General features: G+C 46.3%; 4 protein-coding genes across 4 annotated transcripts; 1 reads left to right on the top strand and 3 right to left on the bottom strand.

Annotated features, from left to right (window-relative positions):
• Positions 1–1,817: 1,817 nt before the first annotated feature.
• N7455_000258 (uncharacterized protein) lies at positions 1,818–3,193 on the bottom strand (the record flags this gene model as incomplete). Its single annotated transcript, XM_040952157.2, has 4 exons — positions 1,818–2,586; positions 2,641–2,767; positions 2,825–2,966; positions 3,032–3,193. The coding sequence occupies 4 exons, from the start codon at positions 3,191–3,193 to the stop codon at positions 1,818–1,820; spliced, it is 1,200 nt and encodes a 399-aa protein (XP_040817317.2).
• A 1,399-nt stretch (positions 3,194–4,592) lies between these two features.
• Positions 4,593–6,072, top strand: N7455_000257 (cytochrome P450; the record flags this gene model as incomplete). Its single annotated transcript, XM_040952262.2, has 5 exons — positions 4,593–4,640; positions 4,689–4,791; positions 4,876–4,944; positions 5,007–5,588; positions 5,642–6,072. The coding sequence occupies 5 exons, from the start codon at positions 4,593–4,595 to the stop codon at positions 6,070–6,072; spliced, it is 1,233 nt and encodes a 410-aa protein (XP_040817375.2).
• Positions 6,073–6,530: 458 nt separating this feature from the next.
• On the bottom strand, positions 6,531–7,975 carry N7455_000256 (uncharacterized protein; the record flags this gene model as incomplete). Its single annotated transcript, XM_040952313.2, has 5 exons — positions 6,531–6,871; positions 6,921–7,366; positions 7,436–7,559; positions 7,616–7,742; positions 7,799–7,975. 5 exons carry the CDS (start codon positions 7,973–7,975, stop codon positions 6,531–6,533), a joined length of 1,215 nt encoding a protein of 404 aa, XP_040817185.2.
• A 1,365-nt stretch (positions 7,976–9,340) lies between these two features.
• Positions 9,341–12,298, bottom strand: N7455_000255 (uncharacterized protein; the record flags this gene model as incomplete). Its single annotated transcript, XM_040952071.2, has 2 exons — positions 9,341–9,424; positions 9,482–12,298. 2 exons carry the CDS (start codon positions 12,296–12,298, stop codon positions 9,341–9,343), a joined length of 2,901 nt encoding a protein of 966 aa, XP_040817184.2.
• Positions 12,299–12,600: the final 302 nt, after the last annotated feature.

Below are 12,600 nucleotides of genomic sequence, written 5' to 3'. Positions count from 1 at the left end.
GATCCATATATGCGTTGTTACACCGCAGTACTATTTGTACTACTTTACCATAGCTCGGCAGCGAACGACGCTAATGCATATACGCATGTGCTAGCCTATTTGGGGGTAGCCTCCTAGTAAGGCCAATATTATTTTGTATTTGATTAGATGTATTCATTTGAAAGAATACCGTATGTATTACTGGCGCCTTGTTTGCATTAGCGTAGTTCTCTGGCGAGCTGGGCATGGCAGGGTAGTATTATTACCAGTGGATATTACGAGATACGTCGCCCTTTTGCTATGGACTTGACAACGTTTTCCTTCCGGATGGGATAGGACCTGTCGGATATAATTTGCTGTCCCCAAAATACCCCACTTTGGTGCTGTCGTGGAGCTGAAGTTGCTAGACTTATCCTAGGGCTTGACTCCAAGGCTATCCTGAAATGTGTAGCCACGCAACGGGCCATCGGATGTATCGTTACGCAATCGAAATATGAGCACCTAGAGTACTCTAGTGCTCAAGTCTCGACGGTAGGTATCAGAAAAGAAAAAGATCAGATGTGCACCCAAATAAAACTCCCTTTGGCGATGTCTTGCAGTGGTTCAATATATAATTGGCGGGCGAAGAGTTGCTAATTTCTTTGAGAATGACTGTAATAGCTGGGACTATATATAAAATGATTAAACTAAGGTCTAAGCTTTTCAATCAATTTAGTCGGTTGTATGCTCTGTAGACACCCCGCGATTAATTCCGATGTTGCATTTTCATTCCTGATCTAGAAAAGATTGATATCATAAGATGTCTGGGTAATCTTGAGAGTTGATCGTGCACAGATACAGGGATAACAAAAGCCCCTACCGACTTGGCAAGGTCGTCAAACTTCCTAGCAATGCTCAGCTGAAAACTGTAAATGCAAATTTTCGACTCGGGTTCGCCCTGCGCTCAGCGGCAAAACTGCAAGGCCTTTCCTGGCTGATTCATCTGAAAGTCACCTGGCCACATTCCCAGTGACAAGGAATATCGATCTTAAGTGGCTGCAGGGATCACTTGTCAGCCCGCGAGGCACACCACCATGGAGAAACCACATCCATCCGAGGACTCACCAGGCAGATTTTGATCACAAAATACAAAATTCACACATCAACTGACTCATCCAAGTGGCTGAAGACCCAACTGCAGCGCGGCCGTCGGACGATCAACCAAGCATGTCGGCCTTCCATATCGAAGCTGTCATCTAGACTTCCATGGTGTATGGCACTATCAATGTCAAAGCGCTGTCGATATATGTAGCTGCGACAACACGTTAACTATCATTGTTTGTTATCATGGCAGAGAGCTTCCGCGAGGCAGTGAGCAGTACCGGTCTCGACCACCTTCACAGGCAGTCCAAAAGGTTTAGTGATTCAACCCAGTGGCCACCGGGCGTAGGGAGAGTCTGCAATGCTAGAAAGATTTGCTTTGGTTTTGCACTGATGACCGTTTCAGTGGTACTGGCAGTCGAGTCGATCTGCACGCTGATTAGCAGTGGACATGAGCTTGGAAGCCTTTACGTGGCAGCGACTCTTCATTCTATATTTACTCCCCACTGTTTAGTTATATTGTACGGCAGTAGATATTGATGAAAATCAATCACTGAATGAATATGTCAGAGCTGGAACTTAGAATGACCGACAACCCAGCTCCTGGAAGTTAAACCATTTGTAGAGTCGAGTGTCTGCAGTCGTTTGATTCTTATCACCGTATAATGTCAGCCTTTGTGGTAATATAAAAACAAAAAGCGAACTTGTGTATGCTCACACATTCGAAATCAATAATTATATACACTATTAGCGAAATATCATTCAGATACCTGGACGGCACACTCTATGATAACTTGTTGCTGTCCAGAAGAGCCCTCGGGCTTCCAAAATTGGGTGACCTTCAACCCAGCCTTCTCCAATAGTGTCTCCCATTCATTCTTGGTTCGTTCCAACGACGCGAAAGCAGTCATCATCGTCATATCACCAATCGCAGCCATCCATGGAATATTAGTCTCTGGCATAGCCTTCTCATGAATCAGTAGCGAAGAATCGGGAGCCATTGCCTCACGAAGCCTCGATAAGATCATCACAGCTTGCTTGTCTGGCCAGTCGTGGAGAACAGTGCGGAGATAGTAAGCCTTTGCGCCTTTGACGGGCTGTTCATCAAAGAAATTGTGCACCTGGGTCTCGATCCCACTGGCAATATCTGCTGTCTCACAAACATGCCCTAAATCCTGGAGAACAAGCCTTCCAGGCAAATCGGGGAACCTCTCGCGGAAGGTCTGGAGATCCTTCCCCCGACCACCTCCGACATCCACTAGAAGCACATCGGAGGGGTTCTGCACTTGTAGCTTCTCCTCAACGGGGAAGAAATCCAGCCAACTTTTCTCGTCGCGACGGTAGGGCGAGGCCATGACTGTGTCGAAGGCGTTTTGGTAATATGGTTTCGATGCCATATAATTGAAGTACCCGGACTTGGACCCGGATGCAAAATTCCAGGGTGAGTCGTCAATATCATCTGGTGTTTTCCATCCTTTCTCCTTGAAATATTCGGGGAGCTTGGAGACGAAAAGAAACAAGTGAGTGCTAGGTGTGTTAGTTGTATGTTGACCCTTGGCACATGGGGACAAGAGTACTTACAAGAATATCACTGCTGCGGACATCCATGATGTCGAAATGTAGGCCGTAGTGAATCGCGTGGATGAGAAAGTATCGGATGTATGTTGCTTGAGAATATCCAATGGCACAAGCGACCTCATGATCCTTCCTATTTCGCATTAGGATTAGACAGCAATTCAAGTGGAGGATGGGGATAGAAATTTACCAACTAGTTTGGGATCTGCTTTCACATCTTCGGAAAGTTGACCCACGCGCACTTTCCCATCTTCCTCTTCAGAAGCGCGCTTGACGATTGCATCAAAGAGCTTCAGATCTACAGCGAGACGGACTGCGATTGCTTGGTGGCACTTGAAAATCATTAGCCTAACCCATGCCCGAGGAATCAATGTGTGGGATAGGGGCTAAAAGTTACAGTATAAAGAAGCCTGAGTGTCTTATCTAGAGGAGATTCACATTGACTTCTCAACCGATCACAAGCCTCATACAGTTGAGCTTGCTGCTGGGGGTCCAAGCTTTCGAGGTTTTCGGAAGAAGTAGCCAACTGAATAGACTCAATAAGTTGAGGAATGTCCATGATCAAAGTTTCAGGGTCAAGTGTCGGCAACTTTTAGGAGTCTGAAGGGGCACCCTGATGTGATCTTAATCAAGGCAAACAAAAATGAAATTGGAGACGAGGGTCAGAGAATGAATCAAGTCAAATACAGTGAGGGGTTATCTATAAAAAGCAAGTTTTGAAATATCCCAAATCCTTCGGGAGACAGCGAAAATATGCAATTAAACACAATAGGACCTGCTTATTTCGGAACTGAAATAATAGGCCTAATACCAGAAAAAAAGTGGAATTGGAGTGATGTAAACAATTGCGATAGATCAAACGAGATTTCTAAATCGTGGCCTCTTTTAGGTGCGATTTTCACATCGCATGTGGGCTAGCTGAGCTGGAGATAGATCTAGTTAAGCTGCATTGCATTACATGGGGCGCCAAGTGGCTAGTTGGGCCACCCCCGGGGCCATTTTATCGCCCCCACTTCTGTATTGCATAGCATTGCATAGTATTGAATACTAGGTATTACAAAAATTTCCCCTCTTAAGAGCCTACATGTGTACTACTTACTTTCTAAGTGTTGGTAAAATATACACTTCAAAACTACTTGTAGCTTTCGCAGCTGCGTTAATACATAAGCTACTGCAATGTTGAAGTACCTGTGGAATCGAGAAGTTGCTCTTGATTTTAAAATGAATACGTGGGATGTTTAGCGTGGCTTAATATTCAATATAAAAAGAAATTATATATCACAAAAATTACGTTGAACATACCGTACCCTGGTCGAATTTTGCAAATTCTAAATACATATTGATATAGCAGCGGTAACATATGCAAGTTTAGTAAGACATACATAGATACCTAGATACGGTGAATGATTATGTCAATCGCTATTCATAGGCCATTACACTTATTCCAAGGGGGTAACAATATATTTTCTCTACCGCTTTTCGAGCAGGGCTGGTTGCCCAGCCCTTTCTTGTACTCAAATATCCTACTTCACTGCTCCCTCCTAAGGCAAGCATTCAAACAATACCACATTGCCAGGGATTGCTTAAAAATGTCTTTGCATCTCGAGGACGCAATTCCGAAACTGCGAGACATCGGAATCAGGTCACCCTATATCTTTTACGGTGTTATTATCTTTATATTATGCTACTGGTGGAAATCCACAGAGCTTAATAATCCCTCCAGGCTGCCAGTTATTGGCCGGAGGTGGTACGAGATAGGCAATGGCAAAGCTAGACAGCGAATCCGGGATGATTGCCTTGGCATTGTCAGGTCCTGCTTGCAGAAGGTCTGTCATGTTCCAATTCTGGTATATTACCTTTTCTTTTAATTTTTGCTGACTCCCGAGCAGCACGGAGATGCTTTCTATCTTTATACCGATTCTAGATATCGTCTAATCCTCTCTGGCAAATATGTTGATATGCTCCGCAATGAAAAGCGCCTGGATTTCATCACAGCACTCGCAGATGTAAGTAAAATTTCATTTTGGAGAAATCAAAAGCTAACATGGAAACAGAAACTTGTCAATGGCGTGCATGGTTTTGAGCCAATGGAATCAATGACAAGCGATAAGAAGATTTTACACGCCGTTACAAAGCATTCACTTAATCGCCATTTGGGTTAGAACTTTCCCATCCCATCTACCTTTACTTGTCATGCCTAGACTTTTTCGAGGCAGAAGAACCAAGCTGACTTTAGAAAAGGGACTTTTACCGAGCCGCTCAATGAAGAATCCGACTATGCCCTTGATCAGGTCTGGACTGATAAGCGTGGTACGACTCCCTGACCCCACACATTGACTTACGTCTGAGATTGAAGCTGATAAACCGATCAGAATTCCACGACGTTATGTTGAAAGACTCCGTTTGGAAGATGTTTGGCCACATAATGTCTAGGACATTTATCAACGACAAGGACTTCTACCGCAATCCCGAGTGGATAAATGCGAGCTCGGAGTACGTCGAATTGTCAGCCTTGGCGGGATATGAACTTCGAGCTTTCCCAAGATGGGCGAAGCGCTGGGTCGCACCTTTCCTTCCCAATTGTAGGAAGCTTCAGTCCCTTTTCAAGCGTATCAATACTCTCTTGGAGCCATTGAAGGAAAAGTTGGATGCACAGTCATTGGAAATTGATTCCAAAAACCCGCTGAGTTTCTTACATGAAAAGATGGAAGGTCGATCAGATGAGCTTGCGTCCATGTTAATTGCTCTCTGCTTAGTGTCATATGATGGAGGCGGCGAACTTTTCACCCATGTCCTTCACTCGGTTTTTACAAACGATCAGCTTGTAAAGGATCTCCGTTCTGAGATTGTGAATGTGGTTGGGAAAGAGGGTTTCAACAAGAATACCTTACAAGGTTTAGTGCTCATGGACAGCGTCTTGAAAGAGGCTCAGCGTATGCATCCCGAGTCCGTTCGTAAGTCTCACCCACATATACCCCAGAAGGCCTTCCTTAACTCTTGATATCAGTTCTGATGCAACGAATCGCTTTGGAGGAGGTCGTGTTACCCGACGGACTCATTATTCCCAAGGGAACACCGCTCATGGTCTCCGCTTGCCACGTCATTGATGGATCAGTCTGGCCTGATGGTGATAAGTTTGATGGTTACCGATTCTTCAATCTACGCCAGAAGGCAGATTCATCTACAAACCAGGCATCATACAACTTTACGTCAACATCTTCAGACCATTTTGGTTTTGGCCACGGATCTCAAGCATGCCCTGGCAGGTTCTTTGCATCTTATATGCAAAAGATACTTCTATGTAATGTGCTCATGAAGTATGACGTTTCGGTCACTATTCCTGACGAAGGCGCATGGTTTCAACGTGGGTATACTCATGTGGCTCATCCGGGATTGAAGGCCCGTGTCAGACGACGGAAGGAGGAGATCAAACTCTGAGGGAAGGTTTTGGAAAGGGCCATGTACCACTTCAATTTTCTAACACTTTCTCGATGGATTTCATCGTTTTGGGTTGAATCAATTTGGCAAAAGCGTTTTCTTTTTTTTTTTGGAAATGTTTCCTTGTATGTCCCGTTTTCAGATAATATTTTATCATGGCACATATAACCACGAGTTTCCATAAATTGATTGCAGTAACCTATCCACTCAGGTACGTCTTGTCTTCGCCCTCGCAAGAATCTAACACAATGCCTACAAAGTATTTCATCTCGCTTCCATGAAATAGCTTTGAGTGATTGGTTGAGTAACTCCCTTGAACTCCTTCGGCCCAGAGGTCAATATCGGGCGGAAGGAGAAGTTGAAACTCAGATGGGATGTATATTGGGTAGGCTGTTTGCTGAGCTATGTAAAGTAAGCTATATGAGAGTGCACCCGCAGCCCGCCAGATGCTAAACACCTCAAACCTCGGCAGAATCCTTGGGCTTCCCTTGTAGTTCGGCTTCAATGATACCTTTGTGATACCCAGCAGGTAGCCAGAAGTTGGTGATTGTCAGTCCGACTGACTCCAAAAGCTCTATCCATCTCTGACGAGTCCGTTCAATCCCTGGACACCATACCATGACAATCATATCAGTCAACGCCTCCTTTGCACCGGCATTTGTGTCAGGAACAATGTAATCCTCAATCAAAAGCTTTGAAAATCCCTTCTCCATGGCGGCTGTAGTGTGCTTCAAAATCACCCTGCAGTTATCATCGGACCAATCGTGCATGATGTGCTTGAAGTAGTATGCGTGAGCACCTATAGTATCTGTTAGACAGTTGGTGAACAAAAAAGAATCATCACAAACCTTTGACTGGCTGAGGCTCGAAAAAGTTATGTTTGACTCTCTGAATGCCACTGTCGAGTTTTTGGATGTCCTCAATAACCGAAGGCAAATCCTCGAGTACAAGCTTCCCGGCCGCAGCGGGGAATTTTTGCTTGAATCCGAGGAGGTCATGTCCACGACCTCCGCCAATATCAACAAGGAGCGGTGAATCGGTCGAGACTCCATCCAATAACTGCTCCTGAGCGGGAAACCAGTCAGTCCAGTGAGAGGTGTCGTCTCGGCCGCCCTCCATGAAAGTATTAAAACGGTCTAGTGCATCCGGATTGTTGGCTAGCCAGTCCCAGCAAGAACCAGTTGTGTTATAGGCATGTTGAAATGGCCCATCCACGGGGTCCCCAGGGTTCTTGTAGCCAGACTTTTGGAAGAATTCCGGGGTTTTCTGAATGATGGGTAAAAAGTCGATGAAACTAAATTGGTCATGTTGGATCAGAACTGGCCAGAAGTAGCAGTGGTTGTACAAATAAGAAGATACTAACAGTGAATCCATGGTTCCGATCGTTTTCCTCTCTGTCATCTTGCTTGATAGATCGGTAGCCGTATATTGGCCGGGACCCAGTTCACTAGCGAAGCCATTGCAAACAAGGACACGCATTATACGTTCTACCAAAACGGTCAATTTGTGCAAGAGAATTCATGTCAATATGAAGAATACCTACCAACAAGTTGGATATCCGCGTTTTTCAGTGCAGCCAACTCTTCCCAGGACACGGCAGAGCGCTTCTCAGACAAAAGGGTAAAGACACCCATGTCATTGGCGGTCTTAACAGCCATGAGAATAGCAGGCTTTTGGTTCCAAACATTAGCAGTGGGTAGATAAAGTGCTGAAGGTTGGTTCATACCGAGGCAAATAGCTTGTAAATTGCATCTGCTGGGGTTTCCAGAGCTCTCACTAGTCTAACAGCATTTGCAAGGGCATCCTGCCGCGCCTGCTCAGTTTTGTCTGCTTGGTATGCATCAATACTTGCCACGGCTTTGGTAGTCAGACTGGCAATATTGGGAGATTCCTGTTTCGTCATATTGAATAGAAGTACGGAGTATAGCGACCAAGGAAGATCGCACGATTCACTCTGCACTTAAGCAAGTGGAGGGTAAATTTAACAGTTAGGCAAAGTCCTTTGATTAATCGCCCTGGATGCATCAACTCTGGTGTTTCCGCCCTACAGAAAAACCGACAAGGCGCAGCAGGTATCATGCAGTATCTCTATCCTAATACCTGGTAATTTACCAAAGGTATCAATTCCCTTTCCCATAAGTCACCTGCAGACAATAGCGCGTATCTAGATAATAGTCGACGTGTGCTCTAGGATTACTCCGTACAGGGGAATGAATCCTCGAGAAAATGCATTGCATGCCACGCACGTTACGTCTCATCCTCGAGGATCGGCATTTATTTTACAGGGGTACACACTGCAAAAGTGTGGCTAGCTGAGGTGGATGTCAGTACCACCCGGTTGCGATTCGGGGGGGTCCGGATGTAAGACGAGACTGGAAAGAGTTGCCGATTTCCTGAAGTGGGAACCCCGCATATCGATCGACGCAGGTCGCGATGCTGCACGCAATATATCACAAACTCCACCCGACTCCACACGACTCCACACGACCTCCGTGCAACACCGTGCACGGTCCTGTAGCGCGAAGCGGTCAGGGGATGGTCTTGGCCCGAGTACATTAGGTACGCAGCTCATGGTTTCCATCACAACTGCTCCATGCATATGGAAGGATTGATTGTTACATGTCACCAATTGCCCATCGGGGGCTACCTCGTTGCGTAATGGTTATGCGGGCGCTTCATTCATTCAGTGTGAAAGCTCGGTCCCAGCGCCAATGAGTCGCAAATTGAGAAAATATTAAAAAAACAAAAAACAAAACAAAAACATATGCAGATAAGTGCCCCCCAGTCTATCAAACCAGCCCGCAGTTAGCCCATGTCCTTTCTTGCCACCCTGCCCGCCTGGACGCCTCAGGCCTCAGGCCTCAAAAATTATTATTCTCCGCGTTCATGGCTGCATATACCGCCATGCCATTGCAGTTGATAGTGTCATTTGAGATTATCTAGTTATATGCATCCACTACTAATTAAGGATGGATGTAATACTTTAGATATTAGATGCGTGACCTGGACTTTGGGGATGAAAAATTGAGATATATTCCAAGGTTTGGTTGTCAGTGGGTTGTGTCAGATTGATCTTCGATCCCCGTACTGGAAATTCGTTACTATGAGGAATTCAACAGCACAAACGTGGGTATGAATATTGGGAGGCTGCTAGATATTTACCATGGAGCTGAATGGAAGGAACTTTCGAGTTTCTCCAGATAGAATCTGAGAATCTGTTGACCTCGCGAAATTCATTCTTGCCAGTATAGTATGGCTTGAAGAATATTCAACCTGAACCGTTGGGCATAATCTCCATTTCTCGCACCCATTTATCCACTGCCTTTTCCATAATGCCCTTCGTTAAAACAACCTAGGGATGCTTGGTCAGTCGCAAATACAATCAAGGAGCAAATAATACGAGACTCACCAGTTCTTCCGACTCTATAAGCGTGTCGTGATCCGCGTCTTCAACAATGTCCCACTCCACATACTCCGATCCAACCATTTCGTCCCAGCCACCAGCATCAAAAGATTTACGCGGGGCTTGAAGCCAGTCATCGCTAAGCTTCAGCTTTGTGTCTGGCCCTTCTTTCTTCACAAGATCTAGTGCTTCGACCACCATGCCGGCCATTCGGTCATGATCGCCATGCCCGGCCCAGATGACAAATATCCGTGGTCGGCTTGCATTTCCTGTGTCGAAGGGACGAGGCACATATTTCATTTTCGCGTAATAAGCTGCGACGCGATGTTTCTTTCTAAAAGCAGGAATCTCCACGTCGGGCTTTCCTTCGCGGCGAATCGGCGGGAACACGCCCATCATTTCAAACAGATCAACGGTTGCCTCCGGGATCGAGGGGGGTGGCCGAGGCAATGCCAAGTCCAGCATGATTATTCCCAGAACTTGCTTGCCTCGTTCGTGAAGCTGGTATGCGGTTTCATATGCCGTGGCTGTTCCCATTGACCACCCACATAGCATATATGGGCCGAAGGGATCAATGCTGAGGATGGTGTTTGCATAAATGGTGGCGGTTTCTTCTATCGTCCAAGAGGATTCTGATTTGGTCATGAGGAATGGAGAGCCAAAGCTGTAGACTGCATAGTCGTTGGAGAACTTAGGCAGTGTGCTGTACACGAAGGCATTTCCCGAGCCTGGAGGGGCGATGAAAAGGGAGGGAACGCCTGCTCTTGGGGTCCCCTGGAGCAGGACCGAAAAGCACAGATTGCGAGGTCCGTCCTCCATGAGGGGTGTGAAATTAACAAAGTCTGCTGTGTCTGAAATAGAACTGATCTGTTGGCAGATTGCACCGACTGTTGCCTGGGTGAAGAACAGAGATGACGGTAACGATACGCCTGTTTCGATCTGGATGCGCTTGAGAATTGCGATGGATGAAATTGAATCAACACCCAGCTCGATGATGGGAAGGGAGAGATCAATGGAGATCCTCTTCTCTTTTTCAATCGCCCTGCATAATGATTCCATCACCTGAGGGCCTGAAATGGGCCCATCGATACGGTAATTGTCCTGTGTATTCTGGCGCTCACAGTACATCTTGACCAGTTCTTCCAGTTTGGTCTTCTGTACCTTCCCTGCCATCGTTCTCGGGTACTCTTCATGCCCCAGAGTCTGGATCGATATCACATCTGCCGGAACATAAAGATCTCCCATCTGGGCCAAGATGGTGTCCTTGATTTTATTTGCTGTGGAATCATCAATTTCCTGGTTCACAACGACAACAGGCACTTCGCCGGCAACACTGTCCGGTGCGCGTACAACCTGAGGGTAAAACACACTGATTCCAGGAATGTGACCCATAACCGCTTCGATAGCCGATGGTTCAATGTTCTCGCCTCCCCGGATGATGGTGTCTTTGTACCTGCCAATCAGGTAGAGACGATTGTCGCTACCAATGAAGGCTTTATCACCAGTGCGGAACCAGGAAGAACCATCTGCCTCGTGGTAGAAGTTACCATCAGCTCCCCCGACATACCCCTCGATCAGACTTGGACCTGAGAAGTGCATCTCGCCAGACTCTCCAGCCCGAACTAGGATCTTACTGTCCTTGGGATATATGCGGACAGACATCCCAGGTAGTGGTGTGCCGATGGAAACATCTCCATCTTTGATAAGATCACTAGCCTTGTTCACGACGCCAGAAGCCACAAGGATGCCCTCTGTCATACCGTAGAGATTTTCCACCCCGGACGCACCTAAGGTGTCGAGGCAGATTCCAATGACCTCTGCGGTTGGGGGAGAGCCTCCCATGACAATTCGCCGAAGGGAGCTTAACTTTTCAGTTCCAAGCGACGTGTTGCTCATGGCATGCAACATAGTTGGCACCAACCCAGCGTGGTTCACTCGCTCCACCTGGATGGCCTTTATCACATCCTCTGGAACGAACCTAGGCCCTGGCAGCACAACAGTGGCTGCGTTGAGGAATGGACAAATAATACAAAGCCAGCCAAATCCGTGGTTATTTGGCAATGTAAATAAAGCCCGATCCCCAGGCATCATAGGAACACTGCTTTGGCGCCACCATGAGGCGGCCGCAAACCCATACGCCGACGGCATAATGCAACCTTTTGGGAGAGATGTCGTTCCACTGGTGAAAAAGATTGTTTTATCGGAGAGTTCTGAGTGATGATCTCGGCAAAAGCTTTGCTGCAACTCCGGAGCTGGATTGTGCATCAGCTCCTTAAACGGTGTCCACCCATCCACGTCTCCTTCAACCAATATCCTGGTGCAATTGAACTCGGACGTCAACTCTTCAATGCGCGCACACATATCGGAAGTTCCGGCAATTATGGCCATAAAATCCGACTCACATCCCTTCGTTGCAGTTTTTAACATGTGTCGCATTTCCCTGTCGTTGGATAGACCCCTGGGATTGATTGGAACGTAGGCGCAGCCGATCTGGTACGCAGCCCAAGTGGCAATGACATATTCGGCGGTATTTGGCATGAAGATAATCAATGGATCACCTCTTTTCAGGCCTCGACTTCGCAAGTTAATGACAAACCGCTGTACAGCGCGATCGAGGTCCTGGTAAGTCCATCGTAGAGAGTCCACTTCATTCTCGGCACTGGCACTGGGCAGGTCTTGGATTCCGTAGAGAGTAGAAGCCTGCTGGGTACTGACAAGGGCGGTGACATCCGGGTATTTTATGACATTTTGATAAAACACCTCGTAGAGAGCTTTTTCACCGTCGGGAAGAGGAGGTCCGTGTAGTTCGCTGGAGGGCAACATAGTGGATGATTGGAGCACAATTGACAATTGACAATAATTTTTTTTTTTTTCGGAATCACAACGCACGCGACAATCCCGATATATTATGACATGAAAGAGAGAGGAAACCAGAAATAATTAAATACGTGAGAATTTGCTTAAGTACAATGCAAGCTACACACATGACTTGGCAGGTAGCTGCAAACACTTTACAATACAAAAAGGCTTTTTCTCCGGGGTTTTTTTGGTAAACTAAAACTGAACAAGAGATATCAAAAATTTTAGTTACTAGAAAATTAAGTAAATTAAGTAATTATCAAAAA

Source organism: Penicillium solitum (genome assembly GCF_028829755.1).
Source record: "Penicillium solitum strain IBT 25940 chromosome Unknown utg000001l_segment0_segment0, whole genome shotgun sequence".
Lineage (NCBI taxonomy): Eukaryota > Fungi > Ascomycota > Eurotiomycetes > Eurotiales > Aspergillaceae > Penicillium > Penicillium solitum.
This window is presented reverse-complemented; position numbering and strand designations above follow the sequence as displayed.